At 34.9% G+C, this 21542-nt stretch overlaps 1 protein-coding gene across 50 annotated transcripts in view; it reads left to right on the top strand.

The window, feature by feature from the left end:
* Window positions 1-21542, top strand: part of magi2a (membrane associated guanylate kinase, WW and PDZ domain containing 2a) — a 328630-nt gene that overhangs the window by 300705 nt on the left and 6383 nt on the right. For 21 of the 50 annotated variants that reach the window (XM_073946355.1, XM_073946359.1, XM_073946349.1 and 18 more), the window contains 8 exons: window positions 1717-1909; window positions 6321-6584; window positions 6908-7093; window positions 9588-9870; window positions 13049-13265; window positions 14066-14194; window positions 15146-15289; window positions 18030-18168. In XM_073946355.1, the coding sequence (XP_073802456.1) occupies window positions 1717-1909; window positions 6321-6584; window positions 6908-7093; window positions 9588-9870; window positions 13049-13265; window positions 14066-14194; window positions 15146-15289; window positions 18030-18168 (1555 nt within the window). The remainder of the gene's footprint in view (window positions 1-1716; window positions 1910-6320; window positions 6585-6907; window positions 7094-9587; window positions 9871-13048; window positions 13266-14065; window positions 14195-15145; window positions 15290-18029; window positions 18169-21542) is intronic. The other 29 variants (XM_073946372.1, XM_073946344.1, XM_073946345.1 and 26 more) reach the window with 3 other exon arrangements.

Raw genomic sequence — 21542 nt, 5'->3', positions numbered from 1 at the left:
CTTCAGCTGAAATTGAACAAGTCACTTGTTCGCATGAAATTGACTATGCAAACCAATTGGCAACCTCTTGGTCTCTTATGAAGGCAATGCGGAGGTGACTGAAATTGCAATTCATCAACTGATCAGAAAGGAAGTCAGTTCCAAAGACTCGCAATTGTTAAAATGCCCAACTTTACAGCAAAAAATTACAGTCTGGTACAAAAATTGCTTTCAAACTTATCTGTTTAAATTATATTAGGCCTTAATATTCTGAAAAATTAAGGACATGGCAGATATCTGCTGCTGGCCTTCATGTCACCTCAGCTAATTCCAGACATTGAACTTAGCATGTTTGTCATATTTGTTATTTTGTGTTGGATTATTTCTTACATTTATCAAATAATATGGCATGTCATGTAGTTAATTGTGCTTCAGCCTCCATTTTTCCAGCAATTAATATTTTTACATAATTTTATTTATAATGCATACAATTCTTTTCAAATTCTTTATTTATTTTTTAAAACCTCAATGAACTCCACAATCTGACAAATTGGTCATCTGAAATGCTGTCATACTGTAAATAGCCTAGCATTTATTAACACAGACTATATTTGTAGCATTTTAAAGAAAGTTGTTGAAAAATGTCACAAGAATAATATTTATCATGACTAATGAATTATTATTAAATGATACAACCAAGCACATGTGGCCAGAGCACAAAATAGTCACTTTTAAAGAAGTGTTAAGCTTTTCACCCAAAGAAAAAACAATACAAGGAAAATGCAACCAGGAATCTCTAGCTCCACCCACATCCGGCCTGTTTTTTGATGTGGAAGTGGTCAGTGTGTCGTGCCTCCAAGATAACAATGGTTGGCTCTGGCCACTAGTATCTTTAAAAACCTATGGGTGATGTAGGCGTGTAGGGATACATCGTATTATCGAGAAATAAAAATGCGCCAATGCTTATTGCAAATGTAAATTATTTCATTTACAATATTGAGCAATATATTGTTTAGGGTATACTTTAACCTCAAATGTCATATCTTATTTTTTATAGTATTCAATATCAAGATAATATTATATTGTGTTTGAAAATTGAGATGTGTATCGTGACTTTGTGTAGTTACACCCTTTGTTTATGGTTCAAGCCTAGAGTTCACCTAAATACTTGTATATTTACAGTAAGAAAATAATAAACAGTAACTGAACTTGAGTTAAATAACTAATAACTTGTATTTTATTATTCGTAACAATGACGGGGAGGAGCACGAAATGCCAAGCTGCTGAAATGTGCTGTTATTAATATGCATTGCACACTCGCATACACAATGTCAGCATACGAGCCACTAGGAATGTGAAAAATAGGGCACACACAATTACAATTTTCTAAATGATTGATATGAATTCAGACAGTGTAAATATTATTTCCACTGACCGAATAAAGTCTGTTTTCGCAAGCGAATTTCACTGATTGCTGTATTTCAAAGAGTAGAAATAGTTTGCATTGCTAGTAAAGACTTTTCGTTTTCTTTTATGAGTCAGATTTACTTAAGCTTAACAGAGCTTTGATATAAACAAAAACGCTATTGGCTAATTTTAAAAGGGGGAGGAGCAACTTAATGTACTCCATGCAGCTTTCAAGTATCCGTTGAAATTACATCAGCTACATCAAATAAAGCTGCTGAAGTAAAGGAGACCTTTAGAACAGTGTGTGGTGACAGCATTGTGTCTGTGCAGATCCTGATTGGGGCGATCATTGAGAAGAGTCCTGCTGATAAAGACGGTCGTCTGCGGCCTGGAGATGAGCTGATTTCAGTCGATGGGATCGTGGTGGCTGGAAAACCTCACCGTTACGTCATTGACCTCATGCATGGGGCAGCCCGAACGGGACAGGTCAAGCTCACTGTACGACGAAGAGTTCAGCCCACAGGTGACACATTATGTTTGTTTCGACAACTAACACTGTTCAATGGGGAACACGTTTTCTATGGTGGCTTTCACATTTTTGTGCAGTTTTAATAAATGAATTATACACTCTTTATAAGAAATAAAGGTACTCCAGTTGTCACTGGGGTGATACCTTACAAATTTGTACCTTAAAGGTCCATATTAATACATCAAGGATACATGTTAGTACATAAAATGTACAAAAGTTTTCCTCCTAAACGTTTTTAGGTACTAATATATACTTTTGAGGTGCCAATATGGACCCTTTAAGTAAAAATGTGTACCTTTTGTAAAGATATCACACCAGTGACAGCTCATGTACCTGTATTTTTGAGAATGTATACATTTATTTTGTGATTTAGTACTAACATGTAATGGAGGCCAGCTACCAAAGTGCTATGCAGGTAAAACTCACTCCTCTTGCCTCAAAAGGTGCTACAAACGCCAGAGGTCATGGTCTTTAGCCTCCATGTTAGAGCATCCAACTCCTATGCAATGAATTGCCGGTTCGATCCCAGATCAAACCGGGTTGGGTGCGGTAGGACTGGTGCTTCATAAACATAAAATGCTCAGCATATTTTAGTACACTCCTCACAAATCTATCCTTTAAATAAATATTTTCAGTAGAAGGATATACAATATTATGTTTGTGCATACACCGAAATATATTGCCTTTATTCACTGAGAAATGGATACAAATTTTCATTTTTAAAATGGGCTGTACTCAATTATGCTAAGCACTGTTTATAAAGTTAACATTTAGACAAAATTCGAAGCACTTTTTATAAAAATAGTGAAAAGGATGATCACTCAGTATTGTGTATGATTAGTTACAAAGTAATTAGTTACAGCTAATAAATTACTTTTTTGCTAAAAAAAATTAAGTGATTACTTTTCATTTTTCGATCATTTAATTACAGTTACTTATAATGTACTTAAGCATTACATAACTACATACAAACATACATAAAACATAGTTAAATTTAACTGTTCTGTACAGTATATATCAAATTAGAAAAAATATATATTCTGCATAATTTAACATTTTAAACTAAAGATTATATTTATCAAGACAATTGAACATGCTTAAAAAATGAATATTTAAAATATACTTATAAATATAAAAAATTAAAAAAATAACTAGTGAAAAATTAGTTCATGAAAACATAAGGCATAAATTCAGAGATACAGAGTAATTGTGTGTGTGTGTGTGTGTGTGTGTGTGTGTGTGTGTGTGTGTGTGTGTGTGTGTGTGTGTGTGTGTGTGTGTGTGTGTGTGTGTGTGTGTGTGTGTGTGTGTGTGTGTGTGTGTGTGTGTGTGTGTGTGAGTGTGTGTGTGTATAATTCACATATTTTTTATGATAGACAGATTTTTTAAACTAAAGAATGTTAGATCTGTCCAACAATAAAATATGGTGTTATTGATTAAAAGGTTCTGTTGTAAAAATGTTTAAAGAGTTTAATTTCTATTGTATATGCATTAGGATTTAATGTGGATTTTAAGTAGTGTTTAGTCAAGTAATTAAGTTACCTTTCAGACAAAGTAATTAGAAAAGTCTTTCAAATACAATTTTAATGATGCAATCATTGTAATTACTTTTTTAAAGTAACTAACCCAACACTGCTATCGCAACAAAATAAAAAATGTCTGATTTTATATATTTACTGGAAAAAAAAAGCTTTGCAATGTTTTACAACTGTTTTTTTAATCTTGTTTTTCAGTTTATTATTTTTTACATATATTTTTATATGTCCAACTATTGTGACATGAGTGTAATACTACCTGACAATTCCTGCTGTTTCTTTTTTGTCAGCTTTTACAGCTTGATATGTCATATTAATTTGAAAATCAATTCTCAGAGTTAAGAATTTAAAGTCTGGGTATTGATCAAAGTAAAGCAATACAATCTGCACATGAAAGGCATTTGAAAGCAGCATAAATAATGTAAGCATTATACAATGTTTTCAGCACAGTGAACTGCATATCAAAAGGAGAAAAACAACAGAAATTTGTTTTAATAAGAACAAACCCTTGAGACGTAAAGCCAAAGAAACAACCTTTAAAGACTAAAGCTTGTTATTTCCAGTCAGTTACAGCAATTACAGACTGCTGCGAAGGATATATTTCTGTCATGTGAAGGTGATAATGAAGATAATGGAGGTAATGAAGCAGCCTGTGTTATATTGTTACTCTCTTTATCTGTCTGTCTCGTCCACTCTGTCTAATAATTTTCAGCGAGCTGAGGATCAGATTGTGCTGTCTGACTCATCCTCTCAGTCTTATCTTCCCTGGACAATCCCTTCTCCCCCTTTGCATCTTGGGGAAATGTCTGGGTTTTGGCTTTTTTGGTTTGCCGTTTGATCACAGAGGGCCTTCAGACCAGCTTTAGACAAACTTTATACTACTGTGTCTTTCACTCACACACACATACACTTTGGTGATACCTGCTGCTGCATCTAAAATATGCATATGAACAGAGAATCGTGTGGAAATGTGGTGAATATTATTAAGTATTAAGGTAACACTTTGCATTAAGGTTGCATTAGTTAATGTATCATCTAACATGAATAAACAACGAAGAATACATTTATTACAGTATTTATTCATCTTTAATAAAGTCAGTTAATGGAAAAAGTTCTTCACTGTTAATTCGTGTTAGCTCACAGTTCATTGGGTGCATTAGTAAATGTTGAACTATGATTAATAAATGCTGTACAAGTATGAAGTAAGTTACTACAGTGGTTCATTTTAGTAAATTCATTGAATAGCAAGACCTTATTGCAAAGTGTGACCAGTATTATAAAAGCATTATGAGTTTTAGTAAGTAATAAAGGGATCACATTTGGTTAAAAGTGTAAGTAACATTTTGAATTATTATTATTACAATTAAAACATTTTTTTTTAGATATATATTTGTTTTACAATTGTATTTTAAAAAGTAAATAGTTTCCTTCTTTCAAAGCTGAATTAATGAGCTTTGTTAAATATGAAATATTTGAAAGTCACATGATTCTTCAGAAATTAATATAAAATTATCATATTTATTGCTGTAAACAGTTATGCAGCATCATATATTTTGTTTGTTTCTGTGTTGGTTGGTTGATTGATTGATTGATTGATTGATACCTGGAACTAAAACAATAAAACAAATGACTTAAACAATAACATTAAAACATTAATATTTATTTAAACAAAATAAACTTTAAAAAAGTCATGAAATTTGTCAACTTATTTTAAAATATAAAATAAGTTGACATATTTCATGATATATAAACATAGAAATACAACCAATAAAAATAACAAAAAAAATCATAAAAAAATAAACATTTTAAAATTTTAAATAAAACATACTTTATGTTAAGGTGCCCTTGTTACAGTGTAACTATTAATTTCATTCCTGAGTAATATGAATTAATTACATGTTCGTACTCTATTGTTTGGGTCAGGATGACGATTAGTTGCATGTAATTATCCTTTTAACTACCCCACCAAGAAAAAAAATAGTACTAGTGGGCATTACAGTGGCACAGTGGGTTGCACTGGTCGATGGTTCAAGCCTCGACTGGCTTGTTTGTCATTTTTGTGTGGAGTTTGCATGTTCTCCCTATGTTTGTGTGTGTTAATACACTCAATTCATATTAACACAATCAATAAAAAAAAACTTCTTTTTTTTTCAACACATCCCATAATTTCTAAAATTTCAACCGTTTACGGTTGGTTTACTATAAAAATCAGAAGATATAAAGTGTACAAACAATTTATTTTTAAAAAGAATCAAAATAAAACATTTTTTAATGCTAAATCATCTTTATTTTTTATAAAAACATTTCAGATTCTCATTTAACATGTTTTCTTGTTTGTTTGTTTTTTACAATAAAACCAAAGTCAAGTGTAGTAGTGCAACAGGATTATGTGTTGGATTTTCATTGTAAACCAACAATGCTGTGTAGTTAAATCAATATTTAAAACAGTCTAAATTACTTTAACAGTCAAAGTGTTTAGCATTTATTAATTGTAATTAGTATAGTAGGTACATGGAACATGTAGCAAGGACACCTTAAAATCCTTAAAAAAAAACTTAAAGTTTTACCAAAAGCAAATATCTAAAAAATAAAAGAACAAGGGGTCTCTTGTACACACTGTGCAATACTGACCCCAAACCTTTGAATCTCAGTATGCTATTATGTAAGAAAATGTCACTTCCTTTCCTCAATTTTTTTTGACTTAGTCCTTGATTTAACAGGGCTTGCCACAGTGAAATGAACCACCAATTACTCAGATATATGTAAGAAAGTATCAAAACTCAGAGTCTTAAACTTCTAACTTCATCTGCCCAAGCAATGAAAATGTAATGTTCTGAAAAATCTGCTCTCTCTTACTGTATTACCTTCAGGCGAACCTTTTCCAGAGAACGGCCGCAGTCCTGGATCAACACAACACAGTTCCCCGAGAAGTGACTTCAACTCCCGAATGTTCTGTAACAACTCTGCCCCCTCTCAAAACTCCGCCCCATCCACCACAGGCTCCTCCCCTCCAGACACAGCAGCCAATCAGAATGCACAGCCTAATGACGTATCCATCCAGCGCAAGGAGACCGAAGGATTCGGATTTGTCATTATCAGTTCACTAAACAGGCCCGAAACTGCAGCCGCTGCTGGTATGGAACAATTATTTCTCAACACTTTAACTTTAACTTCTTTTCAATCTGGGACATTCCATTACTGTAATAGCTCACACAGGCGGGCTGTTTCAGAGGGTCATAGTGATTTTAAAAGTGCAGCATGTCCTCATAAACCTGCGTATTAATAATGGATGCACTTCTATTTGAGGGCTGAAGAGGCTAGTTACAATGTTCTAATGCAGCGCCCACGCTCGTATATAAAAACAGCTCCACTAACAGGAAAGGACAGAGTGCAGATAGAGAGCTCTCTCCACGTATTACGTAAAAAAATAAAACTGCTTGTATGTGTGTGTTTTTAGCTGTGCCTCATAAGATCGGCCGCATCATTGAGGGAAGTCCAGCAGACCACTGTGGGAAGCTTAAGGTTGGAGATCGTATTCTGGCCGTCAACAATCAATCAATCGTCAACATGCCGCATGCCGACATCGTCAAACTGATCAAGGACGCCGGACTAAGTGTCACACTCAGGATCATCCCTCAGGAGGGTGAGTGGACGACTGGGAGGATGTATGTCTGCTATTGAAGCGGCTGCTTGTAATTATGCTTTTGTTATATGGCTTATTTAATCTAAGATGCAGAGATTATTATAAATAGGACATTTATTTGTTGACTTCCTGAGCATTGAACTGTCATTCAATTAGCTCATCCAATGAGTTAGGTTGGGAAAGGACTACTTGATTTTAACAGAGGGTAGGGGAAAGTGATGGTAGGAGTGTTTTAGAGATCAGTTTAGGGAGAAAATTGTTAAAAACTGTGTTTCAAATATAAATGTAAAATTTCATAACACATTGTAGATTTCTCACACGCTGTACATTATTGCAGCACTTCTACATCTTGATAAGCACCTAGTATCTACGTTAATCCAAGTAAAAATCCACCAAAATCCAAGTATTGATCTTATTTGTTTTTTACACTCCAGCAGAGTAGTACAATTTTAGTAGTGTGCCTTTATGAGCACTCAGAACCAGGCTGCAAAGTGGAAAACTGTGCCACACAAATTGCACTTATTTAAGCAGTTAAAAAAACAAACCAATTAAGATAAAACAGTTCTTATATTTGCTGTTTTTAGATGGCCACATGATGCCATTTGAAAAGGTCATTCTTTATTGGGTGTGGAGACATGCCATATTTATAGCTTTCCTTATTGAATAAAGATGCCATTGAATGAAAATCTGGATATACAGTACTTAGGCATAACTGAATAGCAAGAGTTTAGTGCATTGAAAGGAACACACACTCTGATGGTCCACACTGTGTGGTTAATATACACACCACAGGCTGTTTGATTGCCCACAAGGTTTCATACTGGGGTTACAACAATCAAATTTTCCTTATTTTTTAAGATTATTAAAGATTGTATAAATCATACTATGTGTGTAGGACTCTTATTTTGAAAATGGAAGTGGTAAAAAGGAGCAGATCTGTCAAACAGGCAGCCATGCATGAAAATGGAGTGTTCACAGTTCATCAGAATGCAAAATGCAGGATATACGGATTATAAACGTATTCAGTCTCAAACCAAAGAGCCATAAAGTCTGTTAATGTTTGTTTCGTTAATTTAACATACAGTACAGACCAAAAGTTTGGACACACCTTCTCATTCAAAGAGTTTTGTTTATTTTCATGAATATGAAAATTGTAGATTCACACTAAAGGCATCAAAACTATGAATTAACACATGTGGAATTATATACATAACAAAAAAGTGTGAATCAACAGAAATATGTCATATTCTAGTATCATCAAAGTAGCCACCTTTTGCTTTGATTACTGCTTTGCACACTCTTGGCCTTCTCTTGATGAGCTTTAAGAGGTAGTCACCTGAAATGGTCTTCCAAAAGTCTTGATGGAGTTCCCAGAGATGCTTAGCACTTGTTGGCCCTTTTGCCTTTACTCTGCGGCTAATTTTTGGATATGAGAAGTTTTGAGCATCTTAAGTACCTATTAAGCATCGATATCAAAATGTGTACATCCACAATATTCACTTCGCAAAGAAGTGACTACGAGCTACAGAATTGTATCCAGTCACTGTATTTATATGAAATTTATATGATTTATGACAGAAAAAGTCTTACTTAGAATTTTTGTTTTGTTTATATTTAAATTTCAAAGCGAAAACAAGATCATTTTACTTACTCCACTGGCAGATAATGTTGCTTGTTTTCAGGAAAAACTCTTAAATTTGAATTATTTCTTCTGACAGTGAAAACAAAACAATATTTTACTTGCTCTTAGATGTATGTTGATTTTTGAAACTATTCATATCACAATATTTCTTGCAGAAAAATAAAATGTCGTAATATCAGATTTTTCCAAAATCATGCAGCCCTACTGCCTGCATGTTTTAGAGATCAATTTAACACATTGAATCAATGCATTCTGTGGCACCGTTTAACACAATGTAAATACACATTTTCATTACATTGTAATCATAAAAATTGTAAATAAATATGATATGTGATATACTATGTAGGAGATTCTATTAAATGTGGATATTTGCATGACAGCGATCTTTCTATTTTAATTTCAGTTGCACAATATGAAAGATATTGAAAATGCAGCTCATGAGCTTTAAAACTTGGCAAATTTAATACATGCACAAAATAATATTTAGTTTTTTATTTGTACATGCCACATTTGACCACTTTAGATAAATCAATGTGTCTATGATCTTGGAACAAATACTGTAAACTGGACTTAATATTGATTTTGCCTTATTAAAAAGATTAATTTTTCACACTTACATGAACTACCACTGCAGGATGGAAAACTGACATGCAAATTTATTCAATTATTGTAATAAATTTGCTTCTAAAAGACCACAGAAAGTACATGCAAAAAGCTATCAAAAGCCATGGTTATTTTTTGCACTCATGTAACCTTTAATCTGCTACCTTAACAGATGTTAAATATAGACACCTGTATAACAAAGATAAGATTTAGAAATTACTTATATTTTGTCTTTTCTCCACTTTTCAGAGACTAACAGCACTCCTTCTGCAGGCAGCTCAGAGAAGCAAAGTCCTATGGCCCAGCCAAGTCCAGTGTGTCAACCTAACACTGTGAACCAGACCGGTGCAGCCCCTCTAGCAAACTCCAATGCTCAACAAAACTCTGCTCCTCAACCCAGTCCCATAAAGCAACCCATTTCAGAAGCACAGCCGAGCCTTGTCACTCAAAACAGCCCAGCCAATCATCCCAGCTCAGTGACCCAACAGAACCCGCAAACTCAGCCAGTACAAACTTACAGCCACGACAGCAGGCAAGAAACTAACTTAAATTACTTTATTGCTTAAATATGGTTTTCAGGATTAATGGTTTACTACTACAACAACACTATTTTTAGGTTGACACTTTGTTTTCTGAAGAAAATGTGTATAGTGTTTGACCCTGATGGTTGCTCAGTTCCTTGGACATTTGTTGAGGACATTAAATAATATTTTAATGTGCTAGTCATTTTTACCATTGCTTATTAAAATTGAGCAAAACCTATTAATATATTATGCATTTACACTCTTCTTCAGTTAAAGCAAGTAGGAATCTGAATTGCAAAAAAATTAATATGTGTGAGGTGAAATGTTGTGTTTGCACGTAAAACACAGATTTGGCAACAGGTTCATGTTGGTCAATCGAATTTGCTGTGTTGACCAACAGAACACTGTGTCAAAAGCTTGAAAGGTCAATGCCACAATTAAAATTCCATAAATTTTGTCTAAATACATTACAAATAAACTAAAAAAATATATAGTTGAAATCAGACATTTTTAGGGTTCAAATGGATTTAGGCATTTTAATTTAATATTTGTTGAAATGTTCATAAGTTGTAAGCAAAAAGATATATATTTCATTTATCCTGACCACTTGGTGGCACTGTGTGAAAATAAGGCAGGTAACCTAATGGCCTGTTTCCACTGAGTGGTACAGTACAGTAGGGTAGGGGTCGGTACGGGTCACCTTTAACAAGCTTGTCTTTCCACTGGTAAAAGGGTACCAATAGTACTCTTTTGGTGGACATGGTGTACGACAGAAAGTTTCAGTCAACGGCATTCTCGCTCAAGGAAATGTCAAAGTAAAGCTGTAAGGGTCGTTAAAATATCATATGAGAAGCACTTCTCACAACACAGATGCTTCATACACATAAATACTTATATAAATGTTCATTACTACCCTCTCTATGAACATGATTTGATTATAACTGCAGATCAATGATAAAAATTGCCTACTGCAACGTCTGCAATTATATTAAATAAATAAATGCAACATACAGTATATGAACACATACAGACTCTTACAGTCCCAATTTACAGAAAAACTATACACAGCATAGATTTAGTTCTTTTTTGGGTTCAAAAACCACACACAACATAAAGCCCAGAGTCAGTGCAAACCTCTCATCTATATATTTAATCTTCACCAGCACATGTAACCTCTTGTTAGAAAGTAATTCCATCATTCTGAGTTCCTAATAGTCCAAAAGGTGATGATAATAGTTAAACATGGCAGTTTGTCAATTTTTTTTTTTTTTTTTTTTTGGTTGCTGAAACAATCATTTGTTTTTTTGGGGCTTCTCTTTTGTTTTTTCACTGGTCAATCTCGTGTTTGTCTGTTTCTGAAAGAATCGAATGTCAGAACCACTTAAATAATCACGCGCACATTATTATCATCAGCTCAAGAAGTTTGTTATTTCAAATATAGATGCGCGGCGAATGCACATGAGAAAGCAAAACCGCTTGCGCTTTAGACTGCCTTGTTAACCACCACCGGACATAAGGAAGATTCTGCTCTTCTTCTTGACTGTGGCTGTTCATCAAGGCGTCAAGGCTTGTTTGAGCTCTGGTCGACCATGGCTTGTTACCATTTGTATATATTATTAACGTGTAATTTCTCGGCTGTGTTTTTAAAAATGGCGGGTTCTTTGTTTTTATTCACTTGGCTTGTTGCACAAGCGAGTGACTTATCTCTGTAAACCAATAGCGTTCAGTTATCTTGCTTCGTCTTTTCGTACCCTTTTGTTGTACCCTTTGCAAAGGGTACCTAAAAAGTGGTATGGTTTGCTTTTAGGTACCTTTTTACAGTGGAAACGGCCATAAAAGCATACCGAACCGAAACATATCGTGCTGTATTGTACCACTCAGTGGAAACAGGCCATTAGGTAATGGTTGGCATAAAACACTGAACTTGAAAAAGCGTTAAGCGAATATAGCCTCGTGTTTACTTTAACATGCATCTGTAAAATTGTTTCAGCCTTCACCAGTGGCAGTTACATTACATTAAACTCAACTAAACCCAACTGTGACAAGTAAAGTAGTTTGAGTATGTATGAGTGACAACAAATTTGACAATTTTCTCTTCTAATAAATGTAATAAAGCTCTCAATACTTTCTCCCTTATTTTAAAAAGCTATTGACATTTTTTAGCAATACAAAAAAATTACTTATGACTTTAGAAGTTTAACCAATGATGATGACTTCTGAGAATCCTGGAAATGTGATAGATGAAGATGAAAATTGCTTAAAGTTTACTCACCTTCAAGTTATTTTCCAAGCTTTGTTCTGTTGAACACTGACGAAGATATTTTAAAGAATGCTGGAAACTGGTAGCCACTCACATTCACATTAGGAAAAAATAAAAAGTCAATGTCTGTCGGTTTCTAACAATCTTCATTAAAACTTATTTTGTGTTTAACAGACACTTAAACAGTTATTGAACATGTAAATGAAGACAGAATTGATTAACTATGAACTATCCCGTTAACCAATATATAACTGTACAGAAGTGTCCAGTTAAACTAGTTCTGTCATCAAGTTACAGTAAAACTCCCTAAAGTTCTCTATTTATAGAGTGAATCTGAAGCTCTCTGACTCACAGACAGTCTTTCACTATTAGGTAGTTGCGTAAAATCACTTATCTTTCACAGAACTGAATAATTTACCTGCACGGCTCTTTAAAACAGTTTTTAATCATTCATGTAGCCTGCAGGGACCAATGATTTCACTTCCTCTCCATGCTCTCTCAAGTTTCAATATACACCCTAGAGCTCCTCGGGCTCCGCCATTTTCAACAGAACATTATCCTGCATTAAACTTTAAAATTCATTAGAGCTGTAGTTCCGTCAGCGGCAAGACGTTTCTGACAGCTTCTGCTGGTAAACAGACATAAACAGAGTAAATATTTTGAGAATTTCCTCATTCCTGTTATGTGTTTATGTATTATAGTTTTCATGGCTGATAAAAGATACTATTTTGAATTGCCGCAGACAAGCTTGACAATAAACACCATAGACGTGGTCGAAGATTTGCATGCATTCGAGCATACTTCAATTTGAGTAAACAGCATGAGTTCTTTTTACATATATTCTACCATCTGATTGGATGCAAGCTTTCCTGTCGCTCAAACACTTTTGCACACTTGCTCATATGTAAATAAAAGTATTTTTTTAGCTACAGGTCAGAGGTGAAAGCCAGGCAGGATGTAAAACCCGACATTCGGCAGCCATTTACTGATTACCGTCAACCTCCGGTGGACTACAGACACCCTCCTGTAGCAGATTATAGACAGCCCCCAACGCTGGATTACAGACACCCACCACTGCTGGACTACAGACCGCTACCTGCTGACCCTCGCACCTTTCCCTTACCAGACTACAGGATGCCACAGGTAGTTCTTTCACTCTCTCCCACAGTTTTATAAGGAGTATAAATGCTCACTGCTTTATATAATTCTTTAATAATCAGGAGGTGAATATCATGACTATTAGAGCTAAACAATTTTTAGAAAAGAATCTAATTGCGATATAGTGACTACAGTGCAATTATATTGGACCTATAGTGACCACTATCTATAGTGGACTACAGGCTGATGCCTGCTGACCCTTGCACATTTTTATTACCGGACAGCAGGATGCCACAGTTCTTTCATTTCATTCCATTAGTTCTTTCACCATGACCAATAGTGCGATTGTGATTTAATGTGCTGTTTTTTTTTATATTCTGTATTATTCAAAAATAAACATGGAACAAGCGAACAAAAATGACTGACACTTTTTTTTTCTAAAAATCTTCATAAAATAAATGTTTCAAGCTTGGTCACTCATAATTAAAACAATCATATTTACTGTGATGATCAGCAACTGTAGTGCTTATGAGCTCCAGTAGAGAGCCCTCTATACATTTCCTCAGCCAGTCATCCGAACTACATTTCCCACAACACGTTGCACTGATTATTAGTCCACCTGTTCCCCATTAAATCTAATTTAAAACTTCTGCAAGAAGTCTACATGGTGAGTCCTGTGTAGTCTTCACACATTTGCTTACACATTAATGTACTCTGACTTAACCTCTCAAAAAAAAAAAATAATTGGGAGCAGTGTGGTTGGAGCTAATGCTGCTCAAGTTGGAAAATCTGAACTTCAGTGGACATTTGTGCCATGTTAACCAATTATGTGCTTGCTCTTATAGGGAAGTGATTATGACGTAGTGCCTGTTATTGGTGTCCTGAGGGGAAATCCTCTTCCTGACACCGGACAACAGTTCATCAAACTGGGCTCGGCTCAGTCTGAAGCACCGCTGAAATCCTCCATCATCCAGGTATAATTTCTGGAGGAGTTGATGAACCCACAGAGCTGGGTGTACCTCTGAAAGGATCTAGTGGACTCGGACACAACCCCGATGATTTTCAGCCTGCCTAAAGCACATAAACACAGCTACTATCTCAATAAAATCCATGTTAGCCTTCTAGCTACAAAGCTAGAGTCAACAGGCAGATGCAAATCCATATCTATTGTAAAGTTAATATGACGCACAAATGAAGCAAGTAAACTCAAAATGTTCACGCGTCTATTTTTGCGTGAATAGTATGATTTATTCGCTTGTGCCGTGTCTGGTAGGAACACAGCATAAGAGCAATGAGAGCGTATCAAGGCTGGTGGCGAGAGTGTTTCACAAGTCTCGAGTCCCAAGGAGATTTAGTTGGATAATTTTGTTTTGTGTTTACTTTATGATTACATTTGTTGATCGTTTAGCTACTTCCACAGTACATTACATGCTTTTCCAGCATAAACTAAAAACACCAGCAAAGAACAAAGACAAAGTAAGACTTGAAAACCCCATTGCTTAGCATTTAGAAAGTGTTATTATATGTGGGAAATGTAGTCTGGGTGACAGAGGTAATGGGTGGAGTGCCTTCTAGTCGAGGTCTTGGGCACTCCAGCTGGTGATCAAAACATATACTATATACATAACTGCATTCTCATTGTGGCTTGCTGATTTGTACATTAAAGGACCACACAATACATGCATGCTCTTTGCTTACACAATATTCTTATGACCCCCACATGAAGTCTAATTGCATTGCATTTTAAAAATCACATTTTATAGTATCAAAATATTATTGCAAATGTTATTCATTGTTTTGCCCTAATGACTATGTACTCTATGAATGTATTAGGTGACACTTGACAGATAATTTACAGTAAGCATACATTATGGATGTTACAGAAAATTACAGAAATGTCTTTATGGTTGTGTGTGTGTTTGCAGGATTTTGATTTCTTCACGGTTGAGTTGGAAAAGGGGATGAAAGGTTTTGGCTTTAGTATTCGTGGAGGTCGTGAGTATAAGATGGACCTGTTTGTTCTGAGATTGGCTGAAGACGGACCAGCCATACGCAATGGGAGGATGAGGGTGAGATGACATCCCTATCTGTCTGTCTATCTGTCTGTCTGTCTGTCTTTCTATCCATCCATCTATTTAACTGTCTGTCTGTCTATCTATCTATCTTTGTCTGTCCATACATCTGTTTGTCTGTCTGTTTGTTTGTCTCTCCAACCATCTATCCATTTTCTACTGTTCTGTTCTGTTCTCTGTTCACATCTCAGCCGTAATGAATCTGTCATAGCTAATGTGAATAAAACAGTCCCCTCAGGATATTCCCTGTCTTCTTCCTCTCATTAAATCCTTTCATATTTAGCACATTACCTGCTGATCATCATAAACACTGACTGTTCCCTTCCTTTCAAGATCCTCCACTCTGACTGTAAACATCATCTTGCCTTCAATCGGGGTGTGAATTTAACCACAGCACAAAATGCCTCCTAAAACTATAATTAGTTTGTGATGGAACAGACCTGTGGTATTTCGAAACTCCATTAAGCATGAAGTCATAAAGCCATCAGAAGACACTTGCCGCTGCTGTAGTTTTCTCACACGTGCCTTCTAGTAACACTGAAAGCATAATAGGGCTGCTGACGGTGCTTTTACTAACACTCTTCACCTCTGAGGTCAGAGGAACCGTCCCCGAGAACAAAAAACCAGACACTCCTTGTCAATAATGAGAGAGTCATAGTACTCTCTGCCCCTCATTCAAACAAGATCTTAATGAGTCATTAAAAAAAAAATACTTGCCGACCTGCCCAGGCTTCCACATTATACAGACCATTTGAGAGGAATTCTCCATTTGTTACTATAATTGGCTCGTTCATTTTCCCCAGCCCCAGGCCAATTAGTCCATAGACACAAGACAAGTTCAATGCTCCTACATGCTTTGCATCAGCATATATGTGGGCAGAATTTCCTGTTTTAGGGGCAAAAATATGCAATCTTTTTCTACATTGTTTGTTGTGCTTTTAAGGGAGAATATACTGGAATTTATAAAGCATCTAGGTAGAGAAAAAATGTCTTTCAAATTATTGGTTATTATTTAGTTTTTAATATAATTGTCTTATAAATGATATGTTTAATTGACTAATAACTGATTAGCAGATATGTATTTTAATATTAGTATATAAGTAATATTAAAATACGTTATTAGTCATTTGAAATACTTTTTTTAAATAATGTAATAAAATATATTAATTTATGAATACACTACCTGACAAAAGTCTTGTCGTCAATCCCAGTTGTAAGAGCAACACGTAATAACTTGATTTTTAGTTGATCATTTGTAAAAGTGGCAGAAGGTAGATTTTTCAGATGAATCATCTGTTGAACTGCATCCCAATCATAACAAATACTGCAGAAGACCTGTTGGAACCCGCATGGACCCAAGAGTCTAGCAGAAATCAGTCAAGTTTGGTGAAGGAAAAATCAAGGTTTGGGGTCACATTAGGTATATGGGCGTGCAAGAGATCTGCAGAGTGGATGGCAACATCAACAGCTTGAGGTATCAAGACATTTGTGCTGCCCATTACATTACAAACCACAGGAGAGTGACAAGAGTTTTGTCTAAGCAAAGACAGACCTTACTGTCCTAATTAAATAATTAAAAGTCAAGGCATGATCATATTTTATTTTGGTAAAATAAGCGTAATCTAAAGGCCTTTGCCTTTCATATCAGCCATTTCAGATACCAAATGATCAACTAAAAGTTAAGTTATTATTTGTTGTTCCTAAAACTTGAATAGGCCACTAGACTTTTGTCTGGTTTTATATATATATATATATATATATATATATATATATATATATATATATATATATATATATATATATATATATAATATTTATTGTTTTAATTAAAAATATATTTAGATTTAGTATGTGGTTTTATAATATTGTCTCTATACTTTAGTAATTGGAATGCAAGAGTCTCAAATTGTCTCTGTTTTATCATTACTTTATTCATTTATTTATTTTACATCCATCTGTATGTGAATACTCATAAATGGTAAAGGCTGCACATTACTTAGACTAAGCAACTGACACAGATTCTTCCAAAATGAACAGGCTAAAAATGTATAATCTTTTTTTACTGCACAAAAGTATCTTAGCCCACACAAAATCTGAGATGCGTAATATGCATAATAACAGTTATATTGCTCACGGCGCATGATCTGACAATCTGACAGTAATTGTCTTGAAATGTATTGTTGAAAGCGATGGATTCGTCACACTACCGTCATTTTGATGGCTCTGCTTTAATGAAGATGAATTCAAAGCTAAAACAGAATTTTAAAAATAAGACCCCACCAGTTGCCGGGAAGCTAATTGTTGAAATATTGAACATACCAGCTTCCTTTTTTTCATATAGGAAGGCTAATTAACCATTCCCTCATTATCCACAGCAGCCGCACACCTTACTCAAAGTTGATGAAGAGCATCAGAATTGTACCTCTTAGAAGCCTCAAACGCATAATTCATTAGTGATGCTAATTCTCAAATTAATTGCTGCTCGATCTCATTCATGACTGTTAATGCTGATTAGCGCTTAACAAAAACTGTCGACATGAGTTATAGACCTTTATTGATCCTACCGAATAATTATCTTTCATAAATGCCAGTCATATTCAATGCAGGATGCAATTCAAATCTGTCAGAAAATAATTACTTATTTTTTTGTATAAGCATTTGCATGTCTGTGTTCACAGACGTAGAGATTTGAATGCATCCTAACCAGGATGATAAATTTATTTTGTCTGTTTTGCAGGTTGGTGATCAAATCATTGAGATAAATGGGGAGAGCACGAGGGATATGACCCACGCTCGGGCTATTGAGCTCATCAAATCGGGTGGCCGTAGAGTTCGCCTGTTGCTCAAGAGAGGCACAGGGCAGGTCCCTGAGTATGGTAGGTTTAACACTGAAACGCGTAACATACTGCTCAGAAATGTCTACATAGTTTAAATGGACATGAGAGATGGAGTAACTATATGTTTTTTCAATGCAAGACAGATCTGTGAAGAGGTTTTTTTGTTGGCTGATTATTAAGAAAATAGTATAGTAAATTGTCAAAACTAAGCATTTTTTGCATTTAAAAGACATCTAATAAATGTGTAAACATAGACATCTTGGCTACAAAGCTAAATTTGGGTTGTCAGTGAAAATCGAATGGACTTCTAACAATTTTCCAAAAATAAAATTTGATGTAGTCTTTTGTTTTGTTTTTTTGTTAGACGACTAATTACATTTTTTGTAATGACAGCCTTAATTTAAGGTCTCTGCACACTAAAGTCTGAAATTTTCTGATGTGAAAAATGTGTCACGTAAACAAACCTTGTACACTAACTTTGATGCGTATAAATAGTCCATCCCAGAAAAACGCAAAACATTTCAGAGTCAGTTCAAACAGTGATACTTTGTTCTCCTCTCTTCTCCAAAGTAAAAAAGAAAGAGGAATAGGCTACATATTGTGTTCATCCAATACTGCATAGAGAGGAAGGAAAGTTTAGCTCATTATCAAACAGCTGTGCTAGATTATCCTGAAATGCAAAGTTTATTTCAGTAAATCAGTGGAATTTTGATACATTGCTTGTGATGCTTCACACATTCACGTACATACATAAATCCTAAACAGAGACTGGCACTAGACATTTTAATAGATTGCGGCCACGTTGACATGTCGAAGCAATGAACTGAAATCGGACCATGCTTTCTACTATAATGTCTATGGGCAGTATATCAATTGTATGGACACACACACCAAACAGCAGCAAGGCAGAAGTGTGCCAGTCACTGAATCAAGCATATACAGTAGGGGTTCTCAACTGATCGCAACATTCTGTCTTTATTTTATGCACTGTCTTTGTCATAAAGTAATCTGCAGCTCAAACGACGGCATTCTGTATTTATTTATTTTTAGCTTTTCACTTGTACGGTGGCTCTTTAGTCTTGTTTTAGCCAAAACGTCTGTGTATAGATGTCTATTAGATGTCTTTTAAACATAATTAGTTTGGTGAGAAATGATGGTTGAAAGTTTGTGAACCAAGTTTAGATTTTTCAATATTCTTGAATAAAAATGACCTGAGACATCATTCAGTGTTCAGACATGAAAGCGAATTCAATCAAACTAATGAGATGATTAATTCTGGGATTGACAAAAGTACAGCCTGTCCTCCAACTGATTTGTTTGTCACTTTTCTACTGTGGTAAAGTTTTGTTTTCGTGAAAATTTTTGATTTGTCTAGCTCGATTAGACCATTGCGCTAAAGCAGTGCAATAATCATAAGTTCCAATACTGGTTCTGAACTATTATAGGGGTTGTCAAATGTATATTTATATTATCTGTTAAGACACATGTCAGTGCAAACTAATTAGCAAAATCTTGCTTTGATGTTCTTCAGGAAGGGATCAAGGCTTAATTAGTGGGGTCACCACCACTCCCCCCAAACTACCCTCCCCCCTGTAATTTGCTCTCTAAACAGTCCTGTATTTTTATTTGTACTGTAGCAACAGTCATAATTGTTTTTTGATTAAACATGCATTATAAAACTTATTAGTTTTACACCCGAGAGGCCAAACTTCAGGTCATAATAAGCTACTTGCACAAACAACCTATTTGGCCATCTATTAGAGGATACTTTCTAAATTTATGCGAGCCTAACCTTGCGGTCACACCAGATACCGAAAGCAATGTTTCTGATCAGTCCTGCACAACATCTTGGAGGCATTTGAACCATCGCTCGAAACAGCTTTAACTCTGGAATATTTATTTGGGTTTTCTCGCATGAACTGCTTGCTTCGAGTCCTTTCACAACATTTCAATTGGATTAAGGTCAAGACTTTGACTTGGCCATTCCAAAACATTAACTTTGTTCCACTTTAGCCACTCTTTGGTCGAACATCTTGTGTGCCTGTGGTCATTGTCTTGCTGCTTGACCCACTTTCTTTTAAGATTCAATTTAAGGACAGGTGTCCTGACATTTTACTTTAGAAGTTGCTGGTAGAAACCAGAATTCATTGTTCCATCAATGGTAATCACATTATATGTAGATCTGGCTTTGGGTCTCCACTTCTTTTACATGTAGATTTTCTCTGGTTATTTTTTTCTGTTCAGTCTGTCAAGGTCAGAAAGATGTGAACAATCAAGAGATGATATAATCAAGAGCTTGACATTTAAATCTAAAATTGTAATTGTAATATAATTGCTTTAAACAATGTCTTCTATGTAAAGTGCTACATTAATAAACACGCATGACTTGATTGGTAAGGTGAAATACAGAGCTTGTGCAAACATCCTCATTGCTATTATCAGATGCTGCCATTTTCATTTTGGTACAAATGTATAGAAATTAACCATTAATTCACCAAAAACAAAAACAAAAAACCTTTATGTTGCGAGAGTTTCCTCCTCTTCCTTCCTCCTCCTCCTCCTATTAGCTATAGGTCATATTTCAGGGAATTGGCCAATAAAATGACCTATTGGTATTCTGTTGTATAGTTTGGAGGACAAGTTGCACTGTTGAGTTTTGACTCTATCTGTGCTTAAATTATGGTTATGTTGGTCTACCTTTAGGTGATGGTTTGGGGTCATGTTTACGCATATTTGCAGAAATCTGAAAGATCCTAAAGGGTTCACAAACTTTTAAGCATGGTACATATTTAGGATGCCTTGTGTGTATTATGAAATAATACACTCCTACAGACTTTCTCACGCCAGGACCAGTAAATGTGTTTAGTTGACACGGTTTATACATCATTATTTTATGCTTTAAATTAGTTATTTTTATCTGTACTTATAGAAGGAGCTCACCATCAGTTAAAGTTTTTGCTATGGCTTATTTTTAAAATAGTTAGAATTGTATCCTCTTATATCACAAAAAGGCTTAAACCTAGTTCCATACCTAGAATGTATTTGTCTAAAGATAGACAACAGTAATTATTTTTTCTAAGGCACATATATAAAAAATACTTAAATGTCTCAATTAAACTAAGACCTAATTCTTGCTTAGTCTAAGCCCTTTATGTAAGACCGGGACTAAAAATGATGTCCATTTGATAGTTATTGTAGTAATTGTAAATCTTTTCCCAAAAATCAGTTGAGAATCAAGCCAAAGCTACCAAAGAAAAATCCTTCTCTTGCACACTAATATTTAATAACCCCAAAACAATTCAAAAGCTTTCCATTATCTTGCTAACACAACACTCTTTTTAACATGGTTATGACAGCATGTTCTTTTGTATATTAATCCAGTAGCTAGTCTTCTTCTCTTTCATCAGTGTTAT

The sequence above is a fragment of the Danio rerio genome, chromosome 4 (genome assembly GCF_049306965.1).
Source record: "Danio rerio strain Tuebingen ecotype United States chromosome 4, GRCz12tu, whole genome shotgun sequence".
NCBI lineage: Eukaryota > Metazoa > Chordata > Actinopteri > Cypriniformes > Danionidae > Danio > Danio rerio.
This window is presented reverse-complemented; position numbering and strand designations above follow the sequence as displayed.